This window comes from Crinia signifera, chromosome 1 (assembly GCF_055691185.1).
Source record: "Crinia signifera chromosome 1, ASM5569118v1, whole genome shotgun sequence".
Taxonomy (NCBI): domain Eukaryota; kingdom Metazoa; phylum Chordata; class Amphibia; order Anura; family Myobatrachidae; genus Crinia; species Crinia signifera.
Window position 1 is genome coordinate 358,621,790 of NC_139217.1, and position 26,287 is coordinate 358,648,076.

The 26,287-nt window shown below is 42.8% G+C and overlaps 1 protein-coding gene across 8 annotated transcripts in view; it reads right to left on the reverse strand.

The window, feature by feature from the left end:
• Positions 1 to 26,287, reverse strand: part of ARVCF (ARVCF delta catenin family member) — a 576,304-nt gene that overhangs the window by 37,311 nt on the left and 512,706 nt on the right. For 7 of the 8 annotated variants that reach the window (XM_083149627.1, XM_083149617.1, XM_083149662.1 and 4 more), the window contains 4 exons: positions 19,831 to 19,948; positions 18,674 to 18,845; positions 17,354 to 17,371; positions 15,703 to 15,774 (listed from right to left, as the gene is read on the reverse strand). In XM_083149627.1, the coding sequence (XP_083005753.1) occupies positions 15,703 to 15,774; positions 17,354 to 17,371; positions 18,674 to 18,845; positions 19,831 to 19,948 (380 nt within the window). The remainder of the gene's footprint in view (positions 1 to 15,702; positions 15,775 to 17,353; positions 17,372 to 18,673; positions 18,846 to 19,830; positions 19,949 to 26,287) is intronic. The other variant, XM_083149637.1, reaches the window with a different exon arrangement.

The window sequence follows — 26,287 nt, forward strand, 5'->3', positions numbered from 1 at the left end:
AGGCATTCTCCTTCCCTTTCCCATACATCTGATCCTCTCTTCCCGTGTAGTCACTGGGCTAGCTTAGTGCTATTTATAGACCTGAGCATCAGTATAATCACCCAGATTGTATTGTCGCTAGATTACTTGGTGTAGGGAAAGCACAATAGGCTGGAAACTGAACAGATGAGAGGGCAGCAATAGACATCCTTCCTGGCCAGAGGAGGGGAGAGGTCTGTTCAGCCCATTCCTGGTTATGTGCTATACATTTTAACCACTCCGAGTATCCATATCATTGCATGCATATAACAGACAATTCATAGCTGCAATGCTACAGTAAATAAAAGGTCATAAATGCTACAGATATTAGGTTAATAACACTAGATATTACATATGATAAAATCTGTACCAATTGCTGTAAAATAAAAATGGCCTTTACAGCAATCAGCAAAGAATGTATAAGACACAAACACAAGATAAACAATTGTGATAATGTGGATACGAACACAAAGGCATCATTAACAGTTAATAAAAAAAAAAAACCAACAACACAGGGACAACCGTACAGGAGCTAGAGTATATGTAGCATCAGTCAGCAGGGGCCCTGAAGCATACAGTTGCTATGACTACTGCATCCCTGCCAGTACAGGCAAATACACATATTTACCCAGTTGACAAAGCTCATCCATACAGTGAGAATAGTTGGTAGCTTTGGCCAGGTTATACAAATAGTATGTTCTGTGCGCCCTTATTGCAAGTCACCTTTATAAGGGAACGTCAGGTGACCCATATGCAGGATTGTGGACAACTTTTACCTCACATAACTGCAGCTATTTATTTCTACTAATTTGCACACAGACTATGTTGTTTGTATAAAGGAAGCATCTGGCTAATCTGAGATTAGTCACATATCCTTGAATGGTGTCAAATTTAATAAACTCAGCACACACTTGGCACAGACAGGGCAATGTGGGGTTAGTATTTTATCCTTCTTAAATCCAAAGTGATTTACAACAACCTAGAGTAAATAAGGAATAAGTAAAGTAGCTTCCACTCACCCAGACAGCAGATTTGTACACACATCTATTAGTGTCATATCTGCAAGCTACAATTCTATCACTGGAATATGAAGGATTGAGACAATCAGCTCATCAGAGTACCGTGGCTGTGACACAGGAGGGCTGGGTAAATAGGTGTACAGCTGCATGCTTCAAAGGCTTCTCAAGCTCAGACTTCAAAGGCAGCATATTCTGTGGTTAAATATGCAAGGGCTGAATGCTTTGGTTCCCCTTGCTGGTAGTTAAATCATGATAATGCCAGCTTGATTGAACATCTGTGGAGCATTGCATTTTAACGGCCTGACCAGGTTGTAAGTTACAACCGCCAACACGCCATTCTGATTTTACCGCCCCACCCAAAAGACCAATAGAATCTAAAGTAAGAGCTGGATCTTTTGCATTAGAACGGAGGAGTCAGACCTATGAAAAATGCAGCTGCATCTAGATGGCAAGACACAACTCCCTAAGCAGAACATAGGGGGGAGAGGACTAAAAGAAAAGGCTATACATATGGACTGATTTAGCATTGGGAGCAAAGTAAAAAACAAAAAGGAATTTTATATGCACATTTGCAGCACCATCCTGTACTGCAGGTAGGGGAAGATGCACAATGTGCAGATTTAGAATGGGGAAGATCCTGTCCAGCCTCAGATATGAGCTGCAGGATAAAACTAAAGTAATCCAACCTGTGTGTGCTAACTTCTATCCCATAGGAACCAGTGAAGCCAATTGTGCATTTGGGTCAGCATAGTCATGTGACATTAGAGACTGGAGCAGATGTACCTTTTGTCCTCCTTTAAAGATCTATTATAATATTGCTCAGTGTGTAGGCCCAATATTGTCAAAAACGTGCACTTCAGCTAAGGATGTCCTCCATTGTCCTGCATTTACAGACGATGAAGCACATCATTAACTAGGCCTATGCTAGAGAATGCTTCACCTCACATAATAAGTGTGTACAGTATGCACTTGGCGATGCTGGCACCATGCCAGGTCTCCACTGCTGCCGATATCGCTGGGTACACACATTGCGTAATGTGTACTCAGGTTAAGCCTTGGAAAACAATGCAGTAGAAAGACACAGTACCAACCAGCTCCTAACTGCCATTTAAAAAACCACAGCCTGTAACATGACAGGAGCGGATTGGCTGGTACTTTATCTCTTTCCACTTTCTCCCTAAAGCCAGCCATACATCTACAGATCGATTGTCAGATTGGGCTGGTTGGAACAAAATCCTGGTAGTATCGGAATGGCAGTTTGGCATTTTTTCAGCATTTCAAAGCAAATGGTCAACTGTCATTTGCTTTCATCCATTACCAGGATTTTGTTCCAACCAACCCAATCTGACAATCGATCTGTAGATGTATGGCTGGCTTAAGGCTTAGAACTTTAAGGCAGTACCCCCTCCCTCCACACATTCCGGAACCTTCCATGTTAAACAGCTGGCACACTACTCACCAGTCTTAACTTTTGACATAGCACCAATAACATAACCTATTCAGTATGCTAGAACTGGTTTGCACAGAAGCCAGCCTAACCATGTATTTGTATTTAACAGATATTGCAAACCTTTTTTTTTCTGCTTAGAAAATGAATTATACTATCTTATGTGACCAGTATATACCAATACCCCATCTGTAGCTGGCCACCCCCTGCCATGCCGTGTGCGACACCTGCTTGCCCTTTACTCCTCTTTAGAGTGCAAGCTCTTCAGTCAAGGATCTAAATGTAGGGGTGTTCCTTGCTCAACACAGTGTAAAGCCCTGCTAAGAGATCTGCTGCTTCATCAATAGGGAGGGGGGCACAAATTACTGCCTTGCCCCGGGTGACAAAAATCCTAGTTTCTGCTCTGCCTCTAATATTACCTAAGAGTTCTGATTATGAAGAGACTGTATGTACATTTACTAAAATATCAAAAAAATTCTAAATGAAAAAGTAAAGGAGTCAATATTAACCAATCAGAATCTAACTCATTTTGTAGATTATACTAGATAATGTATGGCAAGAACTGCTTGGAAACACCTTTACTATGCTCTTTTAGAAGTAAAATCTACTGCCATGCAGTAGGGGGTTCTTTCCTTGCCCATCATTGCTTGTTTGGGCTTGTAATCAGGGTTAGAACAGGCACTAGGCAGATTAGGCTGTGGTCTGGTGAAACTAGGTATGGCATGCAGGCTACCCTGGACTACAGCTAGTTTCCTGCTTTGAGGTCTCAGCTGGAAAACCAAGTATCTAGGGGTCATATTACGGATAGCAGGATATGGATAGAGGGTCTGATTCGGAGTCAATTGCTGATCAGGGACTTTGCAAATAGGCGATTATCGAATGACTGCGTGCGCGTTACCCACATGGCGCATGCATGGCCATAAATAGCCACAAAATTCCTGACCTCTATGTACTTGCAGTTTGCTCAAAGTTTGACTTGTAGGAAGTTGGCATTTCTGGGCATAAACCTGCAGATTTCTGGGTGTAGTGGAAAAACTGCAGGGTGCCCAAGCATTTCCATGGAGAAATCCGTGATATCAGTGCCTGGCCAGATCAGCCTGTCTGTCACAGAGGACCAGTAGGGTCACATTTGCACAGACTAGAAAAATCATTACATGGTTTGTAAATTACAAGTGGATAGCAAATCATGATCCATTTGCAATTCTTTCACAATTTAGTAAGGGGTGTCTTCTCTTTCAGAATGGGCGACCGCCTTCTCCTCGAAGTCTTCTTCAAATCTGCAGTTCAGAATCAGATCTCAATCAGGACCAGGTTGCTGTATTTTTACCCTCTTAATCCTCCCCTTCTGCAGCCTAACCCTAACCTCCCCACCTACCCTTACTTTCCTCTTAGTTCCTAACCCCAAGCACAAGGAACCCTTAGCACCATCAGGATCCTGCTGTCCGTATTGTAGGGATCATGACTGTCGGGTTCCGGAAGCATTCCCGTATCCCTGTATCTAGGTAGTAGTCTCCAGTTGCCTATTGACAGCAAGAATATATCCCTTTCTTCCCATGGTAAAAACAAGTTTTCAGAACACATAAGAAAGAATATAATTTGAAAACCACAAAATTGCTATTACTGCAAAAACATATTTCCTTTCCAGGGTGTACAACTTAGATATGTTTTCCTACACATATTTTAACTTTCCAGGATCTTCTAGCTGCAATCTCATTAAAACAAATATAAAATCTGTTTTTAACATAGCACCTTCTGATCGCCTGTAAGTAGGGGCATAGCGATGCGATTCCTCTCATGCTTGTTCTCTACAGGATACTAATTCTTCTTCCTCTGCCATCATGCAAATGAGGTCAAGGAATCCTCTCATCGGTAATGAGCTAGAACATATGTGTATATCTGAAATAGTAGCCTTTCTGTGTAATTAACCATGTTATGAGAAAGATTTTACTGTAACATCTATGGTGTAACTCCGGTAGTGTTAACGTGCCAGAGTCAGTAGAACCTCAGGGCTATCATTTTATTTGAGGCTTGCATAAGGTTTTGTTTATCTTTATTTTAGCTAAATGAAATTCTACCAAGGTATTGTGCATGATCTGTGTACACTGATACAATGATAAAATAAAGTAACTCTAAAGCCCCGTACACACAAGGTGATATAATGAGTGTTATCGCTTATTTGAGAACATTATTGTTGATTATAAGCCAGCTCCTGTGGCTCCTGTACATGCACAAGGGAGCGGATTGTTAATGAGGGCCATGCAGTGTGGCGCCTGCTCCCCTCACCCGCATCGTCAAGTGTATATACACTTACTAATGCCGACACCCCCCGGGATCATATAGAATGGTGAGAGAAAAACTGCCTACCAGTTAATAACTGCCATTTTTAAACACAGCCTGTAGCACAGCCATTAGGAGCTGATTGTTTAGCACATTATCACTCTCCAATGTATAAAAAAAATCTTCCCCTTTAGGTATCACTTTTTCTTCTCACATTTTGAGACGTGATTAAAAAAATGAGTAGATAGAGATTCGCATGGCAGGATAAGTTTTGGCTCAAATACCAGCAGAACACGACTACTCTGACAATTTGGTTGTCTGCGGCCCCAGTAGGATAACGCCTGACCATGAAGTTTATGTTTCCTTCTATCAACACAAACACTGTGAATGCCTGGTTTCCAATTGTTCTGGTTTGCCCCAGGCCATAATTACATTTTCCTCCTGTGCGATGTACAGTATGGTGTAAATATAGATCCAAGAAGACACTAGGATATTCACATATGCCTGTGGTGAAGACTGCTGATAGGGGTAATTGAACATCGATTTAAGAATCATGGTTTTGAACCTTTTACATGAAGAAAAGTATAAAGAATCCAATTATTTCATTGTCTTTCTGGAAATATTCCAGATAATTTTGTGTCTGCTGTGGTCATTAATACCATGATGCCCAGCGGTAGGGAATATGTTTCCACATCATAATAATCATAAATCTCAAGCAGCAAGACATAAAGGAAAGCAATACTGCACAAGCCCTAAGCAAGTACAAGAGACAGAAGTAGCGGGAATGTAAAGGCTTGGTTAGAGTCCATTAGGGAAATACCTATTTAGGTAACCACTCATCTAACATTCAAATTGTCTGCGAGTATATCAGTAGAGTATGCTAGGTTGCTGTTACTTATGAATTACTTATGGCAAGTTGATATTTCTACTCGGGACAAGTAGTGTTTAATGGCTCAATAGAGAATTAGTCATGATAATGTAATGGTGGGCTGCTTAAATCTATGGGGATGCTGAAGTAGTAGTTGTATGCCCAAAGGACAAAATTAAGATTCCTGCTATTCAGAAGTTTTACTTATTAATAATATACAAGTACATATTTAATGGAGAGATAGCCTTTACATAATAAATGGTTTAAAGCAGTGGTAGCCAACCCTAGCCCTCGAGAGCTACCAACAGTGCACATTTTTCAGACAACCTAGCTGCTGCACAGCTGCACTCATTAATCACTGACACTTTAAAAGATCCACAGATGGAGCTAATTAGCTCACTTGTGATTCTGTGAGGAGACCTGCAAAACATGCACTGTTGGTAGCTCTCGAGGACTAGGGTTGTCTACCCCAGGTTTAAAGTGTTGTGCATGTAGCAGTTCATTGATAATACAGAGGCTCTTATAAAGATGGCCGTTAATTTTCCACCACAAACGTCTTACAAATCCTTTCCCATTTTAATGGAGATGCAATTTGTGCTTGCAGCCCCATGCACAAAGGAAGGCAGAATGGGGGGGTGGAGGGGAGTGTATGTGCAGGGAAAGAACAGTCAGAGCGCGCTTGTGTAAGTATGTGGCCCACCCTAACCAGAAGGATGCATATGGCTGATAATGCGCAGCTGCTAAAACCCTGATGCAGAATGCAAACTAAATAATGATGGGGATAATCAGCAGCTGCTTCTGACAGGCTGAATGCTGCAATGATCTATTTGGAATATTATTCTTTATTGCAATTGGCCCTGAACTAAAAAAACATAGTCCATGCCTGGCCAACCTGTGGTATCGAGCTGCTGTAAAACAACACATCCCAGCATGCCTTGCCACAGTTTTGCCATTAGAGAATATTACAAAAACTGTGGCAAGGAATGCTGGGATGTGAAGTTTCACAACAGCTAGAGAGCCACAGTTTGGCCAGGCCTGGCACAGTCCCAGAAGATATTTTAAAGTGGAAGGCGATGGATGTGTATATTGATTTGAGCTAAAGGAATACATTAAAATTTACCTTTTGTCTTGTTTTCATTTCTATTTACAAAATAAATGTGACAGTTCTTAAGAACATTGTCTGAACACGTAGTATATTGTATATAATTGTTAAACATTAGCAACACTTCACTCCTGTGAAGCCACATCTCCGGGTATAACCCAGGCTCATATCACTCCAAGAGCAAAGCTGGTTCATAGGCTACCCTTGCTGAGCTGGAGGTACCATGTGTGTATGGTCAGACCTGGCAGCTAAGTAAAATGCTAGTTGGTTACAAGGCACATTTTTTACTTTATGCTTTGCAAATTCTGTCCAACTCTACATTGCAAATGGATTTCTCTAATAAAAGAAAACGGTCCTAAAATTGTATGCCTGTTTCAGATTTCTAAAATTGGTTCAGGAAAGGTCTAGGACACTCTCTGAAGAGGTCTGAGAGTCTATATCTTTCCAGCTTCAAAATGTCTAAACCATTCTGAGATGTTCTATCAATTATGTCAGATGGCGTATTTTACCCCCAAGCAGCAGCAGCATAGTATTTGGCCTTCAGTTTCCCAGTTTTGCTGGAGGAGGTGTGGTGGGTATTGGCACTATTTTCCATATATTCCAGGAGTGCCCACTTTTGCGACTACTTTGGTCTGAAATATTCTCTCTCATTAGGGAGGTGTTAGGAGTTGAGATCCCTGTTGACCCTTTAGTTGCGTTATTTCTTCATTCCACAAGTGTCTGATGGAGATCGATATATTTTTGGTCATATTTTAATTGCCACCAAAGCTGCTATTGGTCAACTGTGAAAGTCAGACGCGATTCAGTGTCTTCGTCCCACACTTGATAAGGTGCACGAACATTTCTTACATGAAACTGCTAATTGTAAATATTGGTTCTCTGCCTCCTCCATGGTTTAAATAGACTGTGTACCGAGAGAGAGAGAAATGGTCTACAAGTTCTCCCTCACAATCCATTCGACGTCCCATTACTTAACTAACCTAGTTCAGTTACTGAGTAGGGTTTTCCTCCTGATATTACAGTATAGTCCTTTTTTTTTGCATTGGTGGTTATTTCCATGAGAATTATCTTTGTCTGTGCTAGAGGTATATTTGTTGGTCCTGTGTGTCCCAATCCTTTTGTTTCTGTTTGTCTATGTCATTGTCTTCTATATATGCCCGTTTATCTACAGGTTTGCATTGTCTTAAGAAAGATTGATATAATGTACCATTACGGTTATGTACTCTTTCACTATTTTAAATCTTTGACAGACCCTGTAATGATTTGTTAAATGTACATTGTTACACATGCGGTCTACCTTAATAAAAACGTATTCTTTAAAAAAAAAAAATCGGATCAGGGATGTGGCCAGACAATGAGTGACGTCAAAACCGGGTTGGGCAGATGAAGGTATTTTGCTGAGGTCCTTTTGTCTGGAACCTATCAATGGTGAATTGAACCCTGTACCATTCATCATATACTGTAGATCTGATTAAGTGACTGCACAGAATAAAGGCAGAGGACAGGGTGTGACTTGTGTACAGCCAGGAGAGTACACACTGAGAGCAGGTAGTCATGCCAACAATTAAAGGTAAGTAAAAGGAGATAAATATCTACTGTAGATCTACTGTGGACTGAAAGACCATAAATAGTCTCAAGTGGTTAATGGTTAAGTGGTGAATAAGTGGTTAAGTGTTTATTTTTCAGTAGATCTGTGTGCATGGACAACTGCTATCTATGCAAGGGCTCCTCATCTAGTGCTTGGCAAAAAAAAGAAGTGATACAACCAATCACGAAGGTTTTTTTCCCCCTACTTTTGACAACATTGTGCAGCTTCAGCCATATTTAGGCTATAGGTTTCATCTAGTTTCCGAAAATATCAATGGGTCGAAGTGAGCAGACGTGTTCTCATATGTCTTGCCTCAATAAGTCATGCAGCAGGTTAGCATATGCAATCCTCAGCAATGCAAAAACTGCAATGTGTTTGCAGTTAATAATGACCATTGGTTAATATGTTCATCTGCACCTGCAATCCTAAGCAAGTTTGACCTTAGATGGCATTGAGAGAATTGAGCACACTACACTAATTGGCGGTCCCTGACGACTGGTGTTGACAATGACGGCAACAAATAGCAAAAACTCATGTCAACATTTTTCATGTGTCTACCTTTTCCATGTCGATCTACTGACCATGTCGACCTATTGCATATCAAACTTTTGTTGTTGACTTATTGGCAGTCTATTTAGACCAAGGTGGGCAACATATGGCCCACAGGCCGGATGCGGCCCGTGAACCAATACATACTGGCCCACCCAGTGCGCAATGACAAGCGGCCCGCTTGTTATTGCGTTACAGCAGTCCCGAAAAGTGGGGCCTCTGAGGAGACAACTTTTTTTGGGCTGCATACATGACCATCAGGCATATCGACCTAATGTCTGTCTATCCATACCCAATCCTGTCTGTTCTGAGGCAGAGCAGAGACACAGAGAGCACCCGCCTGGCTGCCAGTCTAGGTAAGTTAATTTAAGGGGAAGGGGCCCCGCAGAGAAACACAAAAATAAGCTAAAAATTTAACTGGACACAAAAATATACTAAAACTATAATGGGAGGCAAAAAAAATAAACTAAAAGGGGGGGGGGGGAGGGGCAGAGATAGCTGAAAATATAAACGGACTTTCAATTTATTTATATAAGTAAATAAATGGCCTGCCCCAGCCATTACTTTGTATAATATATTAATCTATATAACCCACACCACTAAAATAAGTTCTATACTCAGTGCAGTGTTTTTGCATCAGTACAGTAAACATCTGGAACAGAGAACACATTAAGTATATGTGGTAGGGCATGAGAATAAACCTAGATAATAGTCTGTTGATGAATGGTTCAGATTGATGTACGTAGTACTTACATTTTTGCCATCCATGCACAGTACATATCTATATTGCTGTGACACCATGCAAAAGTATATTTTTACCATTGTGTATTCACCATAGTGTACTTCCAAACCAAGCATGTCAAGGACATTCCTATTACTGAACTGTGAGGCGTAGTGCATACAATTGTGCAGCAGTATCTTGCACTCTGCAATATGCATAGACGTAACCGTTTTTATGTAGGCAACTCAAAGTTCTACTTCGTGTACCTCATAGTGGGAATGGGTTAAAGTTAAAACATTTTCCTAGATCTATCCTTAAAAAAAAAACCTACATAACAGTAAATAATGAAGTAATAAAAAAAAAATCTAGAGCGATTACAGTACAGCCGTTTAGCCACTAAATTTTGCACCAGATATCAAATGCACTAGACTGTATTGCAGCCAATGTTATGCCATATGCAGGACTTAATATAGTAAAACCATCATAAATAAGTTAATAATAAATAAGACACGCAAGTGTGGTCTAAAACTCATACCCCTAAAAACTGAAATTTTCTCCTTAGCTGAAAGTGCCAAACATATTTATAAGAGAGGGGTGCATTGTTAGACTAGTTGAACAGTCTGAATAAAAATCAAGCACCTTATGAAATGCTTAACATAAAAGCTCTGTACACCATTGTCACGGAGTTCACTAAATAATTTTACATAAAATGACCTTTTCAGCTTGTCCTGTGGATTGGCCAACCAAAATGAAGTGAAAAAGTCATATTGTAGGTGTTGATTCAAAGAGAAGGCGTTTTTTTTTTGCAACCCACCCTGAATCAGCTCCATTGTGCCCAAGGCTGCTGAGAGGGGGTCCCACCAGGAGCAAAGAACCCCCCCCCCCCCCCCAAAAAAAAAAATGGACAGCACATTGCACTAATGAATTGTATAATTAAAGAATAACTACATTTTAAGTATGTAGTGACCCATGAAATAGTCTAAAAAACTAAATGTATAACTATATGCAAAGAATCATAAACTTAAGACCAATCAAACCTAAAACAAATGTAAAAGCCTGTCTCACAATGAAAGGAATCTTATTTTTGAAAAATGGATTTTTGGTACTTAATCTTAATGTTTGTGACTGGCTCCTCCCCCACACCAGTTAACCGTGCCCTCCCCCACACCAGTTAACCGTGCCCGTGTAGAGACGAAAACACAAACAATGGAGGAGAAGATGCAGTACAAATATAGGAATAACAGAACACACTCAAAACAGAGGCAAGAATCTGCAACCAATTTCCACACATTAAACTGCAGGAAGTGATCAATGCAGAGAATCAGAGAAAGGGAATAATCAATCAATACCAAAATCGCTGGAGCCTTTTATGGTGGGGACATCCCAGAGATCTGAACATGGCAGGAGAGCACGGATCGTCCTGCAAAATGATCAAAATTGACAAAAAGGTTTGCCGGGCATAACACCCCATGGGCAGCGGCCCAAGATGAACCCATTGACCCGGTGAAATGAGCTGAAATAGTAAATGGAATAGACCGAGCTGCGGCAGTATAAGCTTGATTAAATGTATCCATTGAGCCAAAGACTTTTTGAAGCAGGCCAACTCTGTTTATTCACATCGTAAAGAACAAAGAGGGAGTCCACCTTCCACAACGTAGCCATCCAAGCTACATAAAGGAGATGAGCATGAACAAACATCCAGAAACAGAGAGGTCGGAGAATCTTTAGGGAAAACTAGAGCCACAATAGGTTGGTTGATGTGGAACACAGAAACAACCTTCGGTAAAAGTATGAAGATACACCCTGTCGTCAAGAAAGAGTAGGTAAGGAGAATGACACGACAGAGCTCCCAACTCAGACACACACATACTGTAGTACACTCCAGAACAAGCAGCAGATAGCTATTTAAGATCTGCAGACTCCAACTGTTCGAACAGATAGAGCTGCAAAAACCGTAGCTGAAATATACCAACTGAAATGGCCGCAGAGGCATCAAGGCATCCCACTACCAACACTCCTGGATCTCGAAATCTGGAATTTGGAGTCAAAAAGTATGTGAGAGATGGGATGGTAGTTGGAAAGAGTGTTAGGATCAAGGGTAGATTATTTAAGAATAGGGGAAACAAGGACATGCTTGAAGGCGGAGAGGACAGTGCCAAATGAGAGGGAGTGATTGAGGTGTGCAAGGTGGGAACAGGAAGGAGGAGAGAGGTAGCAGAGAAGGCAGGTGGGGATAGTGTTCAATGGAGAGGTGGGGTGGGGGACCATTACTTCATCACCAGATGCAGGGGAAAAAGAGTTGGTGCAACGGATGGGGAAAGTTAGGTCTATTGCTGCCTTCCAAGTCGAGCTGTAACATGCTTAATGAAATAACTTTTTTGACTCTTTGAAAAAATATAATAAAAATACATTTATGGCAGAAATAAAAAATGTCCCCCGAACATTGGGAATATAGTTAAATAAGTTCCCCTTTGTATTTATACATTCATATTAACCCAGTATTGAAGAACAAAACTACTAAAGCGTCTAGTTGTTCATTCGATAAATCTTTACTGACTGAGGTTAATTATATGGAATTTGATTTTTATTATGTAATAGCAAATACTTTGGGAAAATCATTTAGGATTTAGGAAAATGAAGGAGCACTGGGTTGCAAAACTAAAGGGTGAAAGGCCTCAATATGCTTCAAAGGCCATGCTGCAAATTGCTAGCATGGAGAATGAATAGCAACAGTTGATTCTTGGCCATGTTCTATCCCCACAGCCGCCTCTCTGTGATTTAAAGAGTATTTTTAGAAGGAAATTCTTGTGGTTAAAACCATTCAGTAAGGAATGAGCAATAACACTAAGAGACCTTTCCAAAACTCTCAGACATCCTAATCCGTGGCTTCTCTCATCCTGTACATATATTTGAGAACAGGAAGGACTGAACACAAATCATCACATTAAGTGCTACACTGTCCGGACAGTTATAAGAAGCATGAGAGAAATTACCTTTTAAGTTTATAGAGAGATACCAAACAGAGTTTTTGAAAGCCGTGAAAAACTACGTAAAATTCCGTTCCAGTGGATCAGTCCGAAATGTGTATAAATAAGAAAAGTCTATGGCCCGGATTCCACAAGCAGTGATAATTTACCGCACCGGGAAAGGGGCGTTAGTCTCCGGCTATTATGCTTGGTACTATTCTATTACAGCCCCTTTTCCTTGCTCAGCAAATTACCCTCTAAAATGCATTAACCCACAGAGTCTGGGATAAGTTCCCAGTGCAATGGGTTAACAAATTCACATCACCTGTAATAAGGGCATTTAACACTTATTCCTGTTCGAGCCTCTCTCAGGCTTGAACAAAAATCTTTGTTACATGCAGCCTCCTGCAATAAACCACGGGCAATATTAATATTTCTATAAAAAATATAAAATTTCATTTCTTTTCTCCACTGATATCTTGGAAACATGAGCTGCACGCGCATCGTATGGAAAGGTAGGACTGGCATAAAAGGCTTTTGAAAGGCACAGATACCAGCTTGTTGCTTGAAATTGACAGTGATTATGCTAGAACCAATTGAATGTCTTTGTTCATTAAGGTCTCTTCTGTATTTTAATGCTGTAAATGAGGTGTGAGAGAAGAAAGCTCTCCGATCTCATCAGGATGGCAGGGAATAGGCAGCAGTTAGACCAGCTGTCACTCTACCAGTGAAGTGCTAGTGATACTGCAAAGACTTTATAGACAGAAACATGCTCCCTCGTGGTTCTGAAATGCTATTATTCCCACCTTATTATTCACACGCATCTATCGGGGGTGCAGCTTGCCGCTAGGCCAAGTGCTGCAGTCATATTGTTGGGTTACATACACTAGGTAGGAGTTAATCATGAACTGACAAACAGACAACATATAAGCTGCTTTTCCATACCAAGTTCAGTTTATCATGACTGCATTCAGCAATCACATGTGGACATCGCTCAATACATATGCACACTAATACTATTTAATTTATACTAATAAAATATACACATATACATACATACACACACACACACACGTTTTTTATTTTTTGCCGGCAAGGATACCAGTGATCCGACATAGTTTTATTTTTTGCCCCGTGGTCTTGTGAAATTGGCACTTTTTACACCCCAGGAATCCAACATTTATCAGTTCATTTTGCTGGAACATTGCTGTGGTCTTGACCAGATTCTCAAATCCAGTGGTCAGGACACACTTAACACTATAGGTTTTCCAGATCTCCTTGCTGGAGCACGTGTATTCATTTCTGATATTTCATTGGTGATTCTTTGCAGAGACCTATGCACTGTTATACCCTTCACATCGCAAACAGAGGTCGGGAACTGGATCGTGATCCCAGGACTGGCGATTTCACACTAATATTTGGATACAGACTGTTCTAGCTATGCCATATATTTGTACCAACTTCCTAAAAGGATAAAGGTAAAAAGCCGTATGAAGTCCTCTTATTCTGTCCATGCTTGTGTTGCTTTACCAGCCGGTGGATACGTGTTACATTACAGAGAGCTACAAAGAATCGTATTGCTGGGTTGGTCGACCCGGGTTATAAGCTTATGTGCTTTCACATCCCACTTTGAGCCAGGTTGACACGTCGCCAACCTGGCAATAACTCGGGTCAGAGGTGTGGCATGAAAGGGGTATACGGGTGTCCCTCCAAGGACTGTATTTGAGAAGCACTGGTCTACACCTTTCACTATAACCTGGTATTAAAGCCACCGTCGCGTGCAGGCAAAATAAGAGATCACACACTGGATACATGGGAAGTAATGATGTGCAATGCGAAGCTGGCCTAAGGGATTCTCAGAATCTCCTGTTTTCTACAAATATATTGGATAGCATTCAGTTTTCTTTGTAGCTCTCTGTAATGTAACACATATCCACCGGCTGGTAAAGCACCACAAGTATGGACAGAATAAGAGGACTTCAAACAGGCATTTTGCCTTTATCCTTTTAGGAAGTTGGTACAAATATATGGCATAGCTAGAACAGTCTGTATCCAATTATGTCTCCAGGCCAACCCTTCCACAGAAGACCTGTATACAGTATGTTCTTTGGTGCAGTGTCTGTACTCCTGCAACACACATGTAACTGTGGCTTCTCAAGGGTTTAAGCAATCTATAAAACAGATGTTTGTTACTGTACATGTGGTCTCTGGAAGTGATGGTCTGCAGGCAAGCTGCTCTTAGGCGCAGATTAAATCAATACTAAAAGATTCTAAGGTCAGCCAGCACTCACTGCATGGAGCTTTATTGATTACCCAGTGCACCAAGCTGTAGTACTACATATTATAGAGGTGGAGTGCAGACAGGACATGGTATGAATAAGAAACAAACAGAGATAAGTAAATTCTGTAAAATGAAAGTTCATTCTACCTTGCAGGAAGCAGCAACTTGATTAAATGCCTAACTGCTGTTTAAGTGTCTGCACGTACAATGATGTCACCTTGTTGTGTCAGGAAATTCCCCAGAAGCCCAGTAACTTACAATTACATTCTGTTATCACCATCAAAATTAATACACAAGAGTGAAATTTCCTTTCCAATCTGATACGGTCCCTTTGCCGAGCAATGGTGATTAGCGCACACAACCATCACAACACAATCAAAACAGAATGTGGCAATAAGAAACCGTTCTACAAAACAAGTAAAGTGCACACTTTGGGGTCCCTGGAGCACCAATCCATACACAACAAGCACATTTTAATCTTCATAAACAAACAGGAACGATGAAGAAATCGCTCCCCCGCTCTCTCTCTGATCAACACTGCAATCAGGCTAGATAAACCTTAGAACAAGATCATTCCTGCACAGTTCTCTGGTGACGTTCTCCAGAGTTTTAACACCACAAGTTAATAAGATGCTAATGGTGAAAGAACGGGGTAATCAATTGGCTTGGACTTAAATTCAGTCACATGTGAATCTTGCTGCTTATTGTATGTGTAAGTAGCTATATAAAAAAATATTAGTTGTTCCAATAACTTTACCCCAGAGCAATCTGTCATCTTTATAACACAAGTGCAAATACACGCCTCCAGAAGGCTCATACGTAAGTCCACAGTTGTGGGCTGCGGTTAGTAAAGAATGGTACCATACCTTTTGCAGATTCAGATCGTTTTGGCAAGTCAAGGGTATCAAAGTTCTTGTCCATATCCCCATTCTTCTTTCCTGAAAGCAAGCAGACAGATGTTATTTTTCGGCAAAGCAGAGCCAATCCACAGGGATGCATATGCTGAAAACAAATTACATTTCAATCCACAGTACATCAGAGCATCTTTCTAATTCTTTATTTATTGAGGATTCACAAGCACACGCTTATTTCTGAACTGAATCCCTCCCAGCACAACAGACATCATTTATTGCCTGGGCACAAATACAGGACCTAAACTATATATTCATGAAAATATTTAGGTTATTTAAATTATTAAGAACATCTGAGCAATCATCTGATGCAGTGGTTCACAAACTCAGTCTTCAGAACCTCAAACAGTTAACAGTGTAGTCAATCCCGGACGCTATTTCCACCGAGGGAAATAGCGGCCGCCACCTATTCCATGCTGCCGTTTCCAAAAGAATTGAAGGCGGATCCCGACAAAACAGGTCCGATTTTAAAACAAGTCAGATATGTTTTGTCTGTAACGGCCGCGGATTGTCATGCTCACGGCTGTTTTTCAGCAACTGGGACAGTTCTACAAAACAAGGTACCGTAAGTCTCAGATGTTTGTAGGTTATGCCAAGCTCAGGGCCTGCTTTGTCGGATACAGAATTCCTGGACCTGGCAGTGTGGTTCTGAGTAATTTTTGGCTTATACAGACAGGCAGAGGGCAGCGAATGATATCCAATGCTTCATCTCTGGACACAGCACTCACATTGCAGATGTTGGCAGGAGGCATCTATTTCATACAGACACCTCCTACAGCATTTGAAATAGAGTATTTGCAACGCTATCCAGATGGGATTCATGTATATTATACAAATAGATTAAAAAAAAATCAGATTATCCTCGGGCAGCACAGAGGTTTTTGGTTTATATGCTGCGACACTCAACTAAGCGCCTAATTTAGTAGCCCACACACTTTAGAAACCTACATCGCAGATCGCAATTTTTGGTAATGACCACAGTTCACAGACCGACAGAGTGACACAGCGTTTTGAGGGCAAGGTTTGGACCACTTGGGGGGGGGGGGGGGGGGGGTTACGCGGTGGCTGTCTGACATTGCATGCTAGGTGGCACAGCTAGTGGGTAGCTGGTATTATTCAAAAGCTTTGCTGTATAGCAAAGTGCTCACAGTTCCTTGTTGCAAACGTTTGCATTGCGGGGCAGTATCTGGCCTACAGGGCGACCTTCTTCAGCCTACCACTGGGAGATGTCATTTTGCTAATTTTAACAAAATTACAGCTCATGCTGATAACACAGCGAATGCTGCAAGTAGGAGAAGGATTTCTCATCAGAAACTGCCAGTGTAGACTACAGTCCACCTTGGCTGCCTGAAGACGATGTGACAATGTAGGGTCAGTAGTCTAAGGTTGCTATGACAACTGACAAGACAATACAACTTAAGTTAAAGGGAACTCTTATAGGGTACAATACATACTACAAAGTATATAGAATAGTTTAAAGCTAACATTTAAAATCAGCAGTCCTGTGAAAGGATAAATTAAATGTGAACGCAGTATATATTACTCTGACATATAATCACAGGTAGGAAACAAAGAAAGGATAAAGCAGAAGAAGCTACAGACTCACCTTGGTTAAACCACTCCTCTAATAAGCAGGGAAGCAAGAGAAGAAAGGTGCATTACATGGGGAAGAGATAAAAGCAATCATATATAGTCACAATGTAGAACTATACATCAATGTACTTTATATAGGCAACCTGGGGCGCGCCAGCTGGGCAGTAAGTGGTTTCTTCCCTTTGCAGCCTTCTAAAATCAATCCTCAATAGTTAGTGCAATTGTACAGCGGAGGAGAGCATTTAGCTGAACTGAAATTACCCTAACATAAACTCTGCTATGGTGTCTGCGCAGGGATTATTCATGTGTTTAAATAGCAGTGTATACAGAGACAGTCATCAGAGCATGTGTTTATGTGGCCTACCGTAAAGCAGAGGGACAAGAACCATAAACAGATTCAGTCATTGCAGTGTCTGTAGTGCATCCTACACTGAGAATGTACTAACATAGAATTCAGTGTAGCTTCCTTTCACTTATAAAAGACAAGTAATGAATGCGACAGATACATCATGTCCCTCATCCTACACACAGGACACAGACAAACAAAACAGTCCGGGCATCAGCAGGTGTCCAGCTCATCTCTCATACTACTAATAGCTTTGCCTAAGATTGTCCTACTAAATAAACAAAATAAGCTGTTGGGGAGCAATTTCAGGGCAAGATGTGCGGTGTTCTATTTTATTCTCATACATGATACATATGTATGATTTCAATCATTCATGGTCTTATTTACTATAGCACACAGTTGTGTTTTCATCAAGCTCTGATACACATACAGTAATAGGTGCCTGAGGTAGGATCTGCAATCAGACAAAAGGAGACCCGGCATACTTGCCACAGAGCATGGCAGGGAATGTAGCTGGAATCCAGCCTCTATAAACACAGGCAGAGCAGGTTTCAGCAAGCTCCACTTTGCCCAAGCATTGGTGATAACGAGTTATGGGGTGGTGGCAGACAAAGCCAGCTAAGCAATGCTGTTTACTTTGCAAGTTAATAGACCATTATCAACTCAATAAACCTGAATGACTAACTCCTTTGCTGCTGAAAGCCTCTTATGTACTAATAAAACAGTATGTCTACACAGCCTGAATAAAATGCATGACATTGTGAATAATATTCTGTAATAGAAAACAAAGTGCATTATAAAACGACATGGCAGATGTTGGGATAAACCAAGACAAGCCTGTACATAATGGTTGTTCATCAACAAATGCCTGTCAAGATGACTGGTATTACACGGTTTGATGTGCATGATGCAATAAAAACATGCTTATATTGATGCAATATATTTAAGAGAACATGCAGAACGCTGAAAGGAGCAAGCCCTATTTACCTTTAGCTTTTTTGCCCCCGAAACAGCCAGCATCATCTTTCTTTTTCTTTTGCTGGCCCCCAACTCCACTTTGCAGGTTGTTGTCCATGTCATGGAACCGGTCTGCTCCCGGCACCTCCTTGTGGACGTGGTAGGATAGGTTACGCATAATACACACACAATTCTCCACAGACTGGAAGTAGAAAAGAAGAACATGGGCTATAATAAAAAATCCACTTTTACTTTGGGTCTGTGATAAAAACAGTAATTCTATATAGGTGAGATAGGAAGCAATCACTCTACAGTGTGCTGACATAGTCAAAACCACCTTTTCATTGGCTTATTTTAAGCCGATTCATGGTGCCCTATTAAAAACCAGAATTCAAACCAACATGAGCATTGCATGATGTATATTCCTTATTCAAAATACCTTACTAGCAAAATGCCCCATTAAATGTTCTCTTACACCCTGGGCAATATATTAAGTGATAACGCTCTTTTTTGCATCGTTCATTATATCCCCCAATCTGTACACCTCCACCAACGCACGATGCGTGCTCCCTTCGATCATTAACTGCCCGCCCTGTCGTCTTTGCATTTACAGAGGAGGGAGCTCATTGTTAACAAGAGCACCTGCTTCACCATCAGAACGTGTGTATGCACTGCAGGTGGTGCAGATGTAACATGTCCCAATTGGAACTTAAAGCCAGGCAATCGGAGGATGGCCCTAGCAAAAGCTGCACAAGTTATGCCTCCTATTTGCCGTCACTGGCCAGCATGCCCCTCTTGGTCTACCATAATTAGATGACGCGCGCAAGTGCTCAGCATGTATTCATGGCTGCTCTATGGAGCAGAGCAGCAAGTAGCATGGGGAGTGCCAACTGCCCCCACCCCAAAACACTGCTGCCCATGCAAAAAAAACAGGACTGTCCCGTGAAAAATTGGGATAGTTGTGAGGTATGCCCCCTTGGACTGCAACATGGTTGTTCCAGGTGCAAAATATATTTTTTGCCCCTCTTTCTCCCAACCTAGCCCCATACTAGCCACAACAGTATTCAATGTGTGCATTGTGCATTGGTTAATAGTAATGCTTTAGGAGCAAGGATCTAGTTTTCGCTTGGAATTTACACACAAAATCAAGTACATTCAATCCAGAACACAATTTGGGGAAGACTCACCTTGTTGTCGGTGTCCTTTTTGCTAACTGCAGATTGCAGAGCATGCAGCAGAGCATCCACCAGACCATCACACTCCCTCAGCCTTCTGCGAGCTTCAGCACCGTCTGAGCTGACGTTTCTAACAGTCAACATAAGCAGAAATAGACCATTAATGCTCTGGGTAACTTTAGTTTAGTGTTGAACAGGTGGAGTCTCCTATATCAGAAATCTGGGGTTTTTTTGTATTTTTTTTTTAGCACAGCTGAGACCGGATGATCTTTGCTTTCTGATGGTTTTTGTGAAACTTAATTTCATGCGTTATCAAAAATAAAGATGTATATAAATCCAGGGCAAGATGGCTCAGGCACATTACGCAGCCGTGTACAGCACCAAGCTGTAAGGGAACCATCACGGCCTGCCACACACGTGATAACTGCCTCCATTGAATTGGACTGATCACCAGCTGCTGCTGCCACTGCCTGTCCGCCTTCGCATCACCCGCACAGAGAGACTCCTAGCCCCTGACCTGTGTCCAGATCTTCTTCAAGTGGCTAATGGATTCCCCTGGGGATAACCTCGAACAGCCGGTCTAAACTGCTGCTTATCAGGGATTTTGTTTCACCTGCCAAAGCCAAACGAAAAAAAATCCCATTTTGGATATAGGAGACAACCTATACATTTCTTGTGTAACAGTTTTACATTATAGTTGCATTGATAAAACAAATTAAACTCCAACATAATAAAACCCGTGACATTGGGATGATATGGACTAACATAGTTAAAGAAACAAAATTCATAAAGCAAAAAAAATGTAATAAATGCACAACTATAAATATAATAATCATAATAGGAAATATATGGGTCATAATATCATATTGCACTTTCCTAACATTTTGCTACACACTATTCTTTTATCTCTTTTGAAAAAAGGTTAGAGGGGGATGATGGTTTTTAGGAGGGAATTGGGTTATATTACGAAGCTGTAGACCCTTTAGCCAACTCTTCCAAGCTATAGAATACAAATTAGGTGGGTAAAAAAGGGATTTTTGTAAGAACTTACCGTTCGAATCCCTTTCTCTGATATGGTCCTGGTGACACAGCTCAACACTGGGATGTAGGAGGGTCCGAAGGAGCCAGGCACCTATCCTAAAGTTTTAGAGGGTAGGCTCCTCCCCTACTGCATCCCTGGACTCTTCAGTTCAATCTTTCAAAGCCACTGGAATACATAACTCAGTACAAACGCCTGCACATATTATATGCACATTTTATAACAGAAAACTGTTAACTTTTAACCATTTTAACATGAACATCATGAAACTTCTGGCATACTTACTGAGCGTAAGGGAGGGATCGCTGTGTCACCAGGACCATATCAGAGAAAGGGATTCGAACGGTAAGTTCTTACAAAAATCCCTTTTTCTCTTTCAATGGTCCTGGTGACACAGCTCAACACTGGGACGTTCCAGAGCCGGTCCTTTGGGAGGGTACGCTCAGGTCTGCAGCTCTCAGCACTGCTCGCCCGAATGATGCGTCCTCCGACGCGAACTCATGGAATCTATAGAATTTGGCAAATGTGTGAACAGATGACCAAGTGGCAGCTCTGCAAACCTGCTCAGCTGTGGCCCCATGTCGAACCGCCCAAGAGGTGGCAACTGACCTGGTGGTATGCGCATTTATTTTGGCCGGTACTGGTCTACCCACTTTGGTGTATGCAAAGGCTATCACAGACCGCAACCACCTAGCAATAGTCTGCTTAGATGCAGGCCAACCAATTTTGTGTACGTCGTACAATACCAACAATGTGTCAGTCTTCCTGACACTCTTCACTCTGTCCACATATATGCGTAAGGCACGCACAACATCCAAAGTTCTCAACTTGTCCCTTTTCTTAGAACCCTCTGGGGGTTGAAACACAGGTAGAACTATCTCCTGATTTAAATGGAAGGTAGATACCACCTTCGGTAAAAAACTGAGGCACTGTTCTTAAAACAGCCCTGTCCTCATGAAAAATTAAGAAGGGAGATTTACATGACAAAGCTCCCAATTCTGAAACTCTTTTAGCAGATGCTACTGCTAACAAAAACACTAGCTTCCACGTGAGAAACTTAAAGTCAGCCGACCTTAAAGGTTCAAAAGGTGCCTTTTGAAGGCATTCCAAAACCAGTGATAGATCCCAAGGAGCTACTGGTTGCTTGTATGGAGGTTTCAACCTGGATACTCCTTGTAAAAAGGTTTGAATTTCCGGCAAAATGGCTATCTTTTTCTGGAAATAGATGGACAAGGCCGAAATCTGTACCTTCAGTGACTGAAGGCTTAGGCCCGATGAAAAACCATCTTGTAAAAATTCCATCATTCTTGATAGCTTAAAATGAGATGTATGAGCCTTTCTTCTCTCACACCATCGAATGTAAGTCTTCCAGACTCTATAATAATTTGCCGAAGATACAGCTTTTCTGGCTTTTATCATCGTCTGTACTACTGCCTCAGAAAACCCTTTTCTTTTCAAAATGGTGGTTTCAATAGCCAGGCCATCAAAATCAATCGATCTGAATCCAGGTGATTGAACGGGCCTTGTCTTAGAAGGTCTGGTCTCAGAGGTAGACGCCATGAGTCCACAGACAACCTCTGAAGCCTCGAGTACCAGGATCTCCTTGGCCAATCTGGGGCCACTAAGATCACTGGAACCTTCTGCCCCTGTATTTTCTTCAGAAGTCTCGGTAACATTGGTACTGGTGGGAATGCATAAAGGAGATCTCCCTGCCAGTGAATAGTCATGGCATCCACTGCCTCCGCTAGTGGATCCCTTGTTCTGGCATAGAACCTGGGCACTTGACGGTTGATCCTGGATGCCATCAGGTCCACATCCGGAGTTCCCCACATCGAAGTGATTTGTTGAAACACCTGAGGGTGTAAGCTCCATTCCCCTTCCTTGAGCTCCTCCCTGCTCAGGAAGTCGGCTTCTATATTCTCTATTCCTGGGATGAATATAGCCGATACAGCTGGAACATTCTGTTCCGCCCATAGGAAGATTCTGGATACCTCCCACATGGCCAATCTGCTGCGTGTACCTCCCTGGTGATTCAGATACGCCACAGCTGTGGCATTGTCGGTCTGAATCCTCAAAGGGAGGTTCTGTAACCTGTCTCCCGCCAAGGAAATCACTTTCCAGACAGCTCTCAGCTCCAAGATGTTGATTGGTAACGCTGATTCCTCTGCCGTCCACAGGCCCTGAAGCCTGAGATCCAGGGCTACTGCCCCCCAGCCCCTGAGACTGGCGTCGGTAGTTACTATCAACCAGTCCCAGGTCTGTAATGACCGACCCCACTGAAGGGAATCTACTTCTGTCCACCATTTCAAGGATTCTCGGGTGTCCGAAGACAGCACTATCATCTCGGATTTCATGGTCAAAGTGTTTCCTGACCAGGCTGACAAAATGTTCCATTGGAACCTCCGAGAGTGGAACCTGGCAAATTGAAGCGTCTCGAATGACGCCACCATCTTCCCCAGGAGCTTGAGGCACCTCCATACTGAAATGCTCTGAGCCCTGAGAATCTCCTGGACTAGGGTGACCAGATCCCTGGCCTTTACCTCCGGGAGGAATACCCGATGAAGATGGGTGTCCAGTATGACTCCCAAGAATTGGAGCCTTTGTGACGGTACCAACTGAGATTTTTGCAAATTTAAAATCCAGCCGTGAGCCTGCAAAAAACTGATGGCCTCTGCCAAGTGACTCTGCAGCATGGCTGCTGACTCTGCTTTGAACAGGAGATCGTCCAAATAGGGTATTACTGTGATTCCCCTGAGCCTCAGCACCGCCGCCATTACTGACATTATCTTTGTGAATACCCTTGGCGCGGTTGCTAGCCCAAAGGGTAACGCCCGGAATTGTAAATGCAGGTCTCCTATGGCAAACCTCAACAAGGTCTGATGCTCCGGGTGTATAGGAACGTGCAAATATGCGTCCTGGACATCCATGGACGCCAAAAATTCTCCCTGGTCCAGACTCAGGAGTACTGACCATAGAGACTCCATTTTGAAATGGTCTACCCATAAATGAACATTTAGAGACTTCAAATTTAGTATTGGTCTGAAAGACCCGTCTGGTTTGGGCACCAGGAACAGCGTGGAGTAAAAGCCTTTCTTCCACTCTGTCTTGGGGACTAGTGTAACCACCCCTTTTTCCAAAAGGGAGTGCGCTGCTCTCACAAGAGCTGTACGCAGCCGTGCCTCCTTTGGTAAGGATGTGGGAATGAACCTCTTCGGAGGTGGCCCTCTGAAAGGGATTTTGTAACCCTGTGTTATGATGTCTAGCACCCAGGCATCCTGGCCTAGAGAAGCCCAAGCGTCCCTGAAGTGTGTGAGACGCCCGCCCACTTTTGTCACTGTCGGGCAAAGCCCCTGACAGTCATGCAGAGGGTTTATCCTCTCCTTTATTGGCAGGCTTCTTGTGAAAAGAGCCAAATTTTGACTTTTGTGTCTTGCCTCTAGAGGGCTGAAACCTTCCCCTGAAAGACTGTCCTCGAAAGGACGCACCACCTCTAGGGGAGGGCCGAAAGGACGGCTTAAAAGCAGAAAATCTGGATGTCTGCTTTGCTGAGGAGGCCGGCAGGAATGTACTTTTGCCGCCTGTGGCCTGTTTTATAATCTCCTCTAATTCGGTACCAAAGAGTACCTTTCCTTTGAAGGCTAATGTTTCCAGAGCCTTCTTGGACTCATTGTCTGCTTCCCAGGCTTTAAGCCAAAGCACTCTCCTGGCATTAATGGAGACTGTGGACACTCTGGTTGCCATTTTAATAGCTTCCTCCTCTGCTTCAACTGCATATTCTGCTGCTGCCTTAATCTTTTCTGCAAGCAGTAATGCACCCGGGTCAGCCTGCAGCATGGTGCATAATTCACCAGCCCACTCTATCATGGCCTTAGAAACCCAGGCTGAAGCAATAAGGGGTCGTAAGGTAAACCCCACCCCTTCAAAGATAGCCTTCAGGTTTCCCTCCAGCTTTTTATCCACAGAATCTTTAAAAGCTGCACCGCCCTGTACTGGTAATACAGTAGCCTTGGACAAACGTGCCACTGAAGCGTCCACAACTGGGACCTTTTCCCAGAGCTCCGCATGAGACTCTGGCATGGGGTACAGATTAAGGAATCGTTTTGGCATCTGAAGCCTCTTATCAGGAGTTTTCCAAGCCCCTTCTAACAATTCCTGTAACCCCTCATCTGAAGGAAAAGTAACAGCCTCCTTCCGCTGTCGCTTAAAAACACCTTTAACAGGAGTCTTATCCTCCACAGTCAGCTTTAAAGCCTGCTTCACAGCTACAATGAGATCCTCTATACCAGCAGCAGAGTTCTCTTCCAAATCATCACCCTGATCCCAGGGGATGTCAGTATACTCTCCTTCCTCTTCATCTACCACAGTAGTTAAAGCATAAGACCTTCTAGGGGTCCCTGCCACATCATCCATTTTGTCCAGCATTTCACTGAACCTGTTAATGCCTTTTGCAGTATCCTGCATCACCTGGATAAGTGCAGGATCTGCCTGGGTAAGAGGCAAGGAGCCAGACGACTGCTGAGATGATGGCATAGGTCTCTGTGATTCTACCAGCCCATCACTCTGCCTGTCCAAAAGCTGCACCAAAGCGTTTACTGACCTGCCTAGGGCCCTGGCCCACGCAGGTTCCATATGCTCTGCCCTATGGGGATCACTGCCCATGGGTCTCACATCAGCGCAAGTAATACATAAGCCCCCCTTGGCCATCTGCTCAGGGACAAATTTTTGTGTGCAAACATTGCACGCGCTCAGTGCATTAAGGGCTCCCTCCCCCAAAACCACAGCCTGATGCTCAGACATGATGCAAGTGATAAATGTATATCTATCAGTATACACAGTGCAAACAATGTACAAGCGTTTATACAGAGCAATGCACCCAGTCACTTATCTGTCTGTTGGTTTCAACTGCGGGGAAGCGATGCCCAGGAAATCCAAGTCACTCTGCCAGGATCAGTAAGCCAGCTCAGCTCCGCTGCAAGCGTTCTGAAAGGCGCCAAAGTCAGAGTGAAGGAAGAGACCACAGGTCCCTGCTGCTGCGGGGTCCGTGACCTTTTGGCGCCAACCACCCCCAGCAAGCCGCTCCTTAGGTAGGATTTCCTAGTTCCAGTGTCTCCCCCTCAAATGGGGATCACTTGGAACATGCCTGTCACAACGCTGCTGTCCTCTCATCCAGGAGCTCAGCGTGTAAGCTCCGCATAAAATGGCCGCCGCCATCACGGAGCGCCTGTCCCCCATGATCCCCACCTAAACGTGGAGCCGGTTTCAGGGTACTCCGGAGCCCAGGCAGCCTTTTAGAAAAGGCTATAAGCGCTGCACAGGGAGACCAGACAGTGTCTCCCCTGTGCACAGTGAGCTGACAGGACGCGCTTCTGTCAGCTCCTGCTGCGCAAGCAGTGTGAGGATTCACTATGAGAATCCTCACACTGTGCCTAC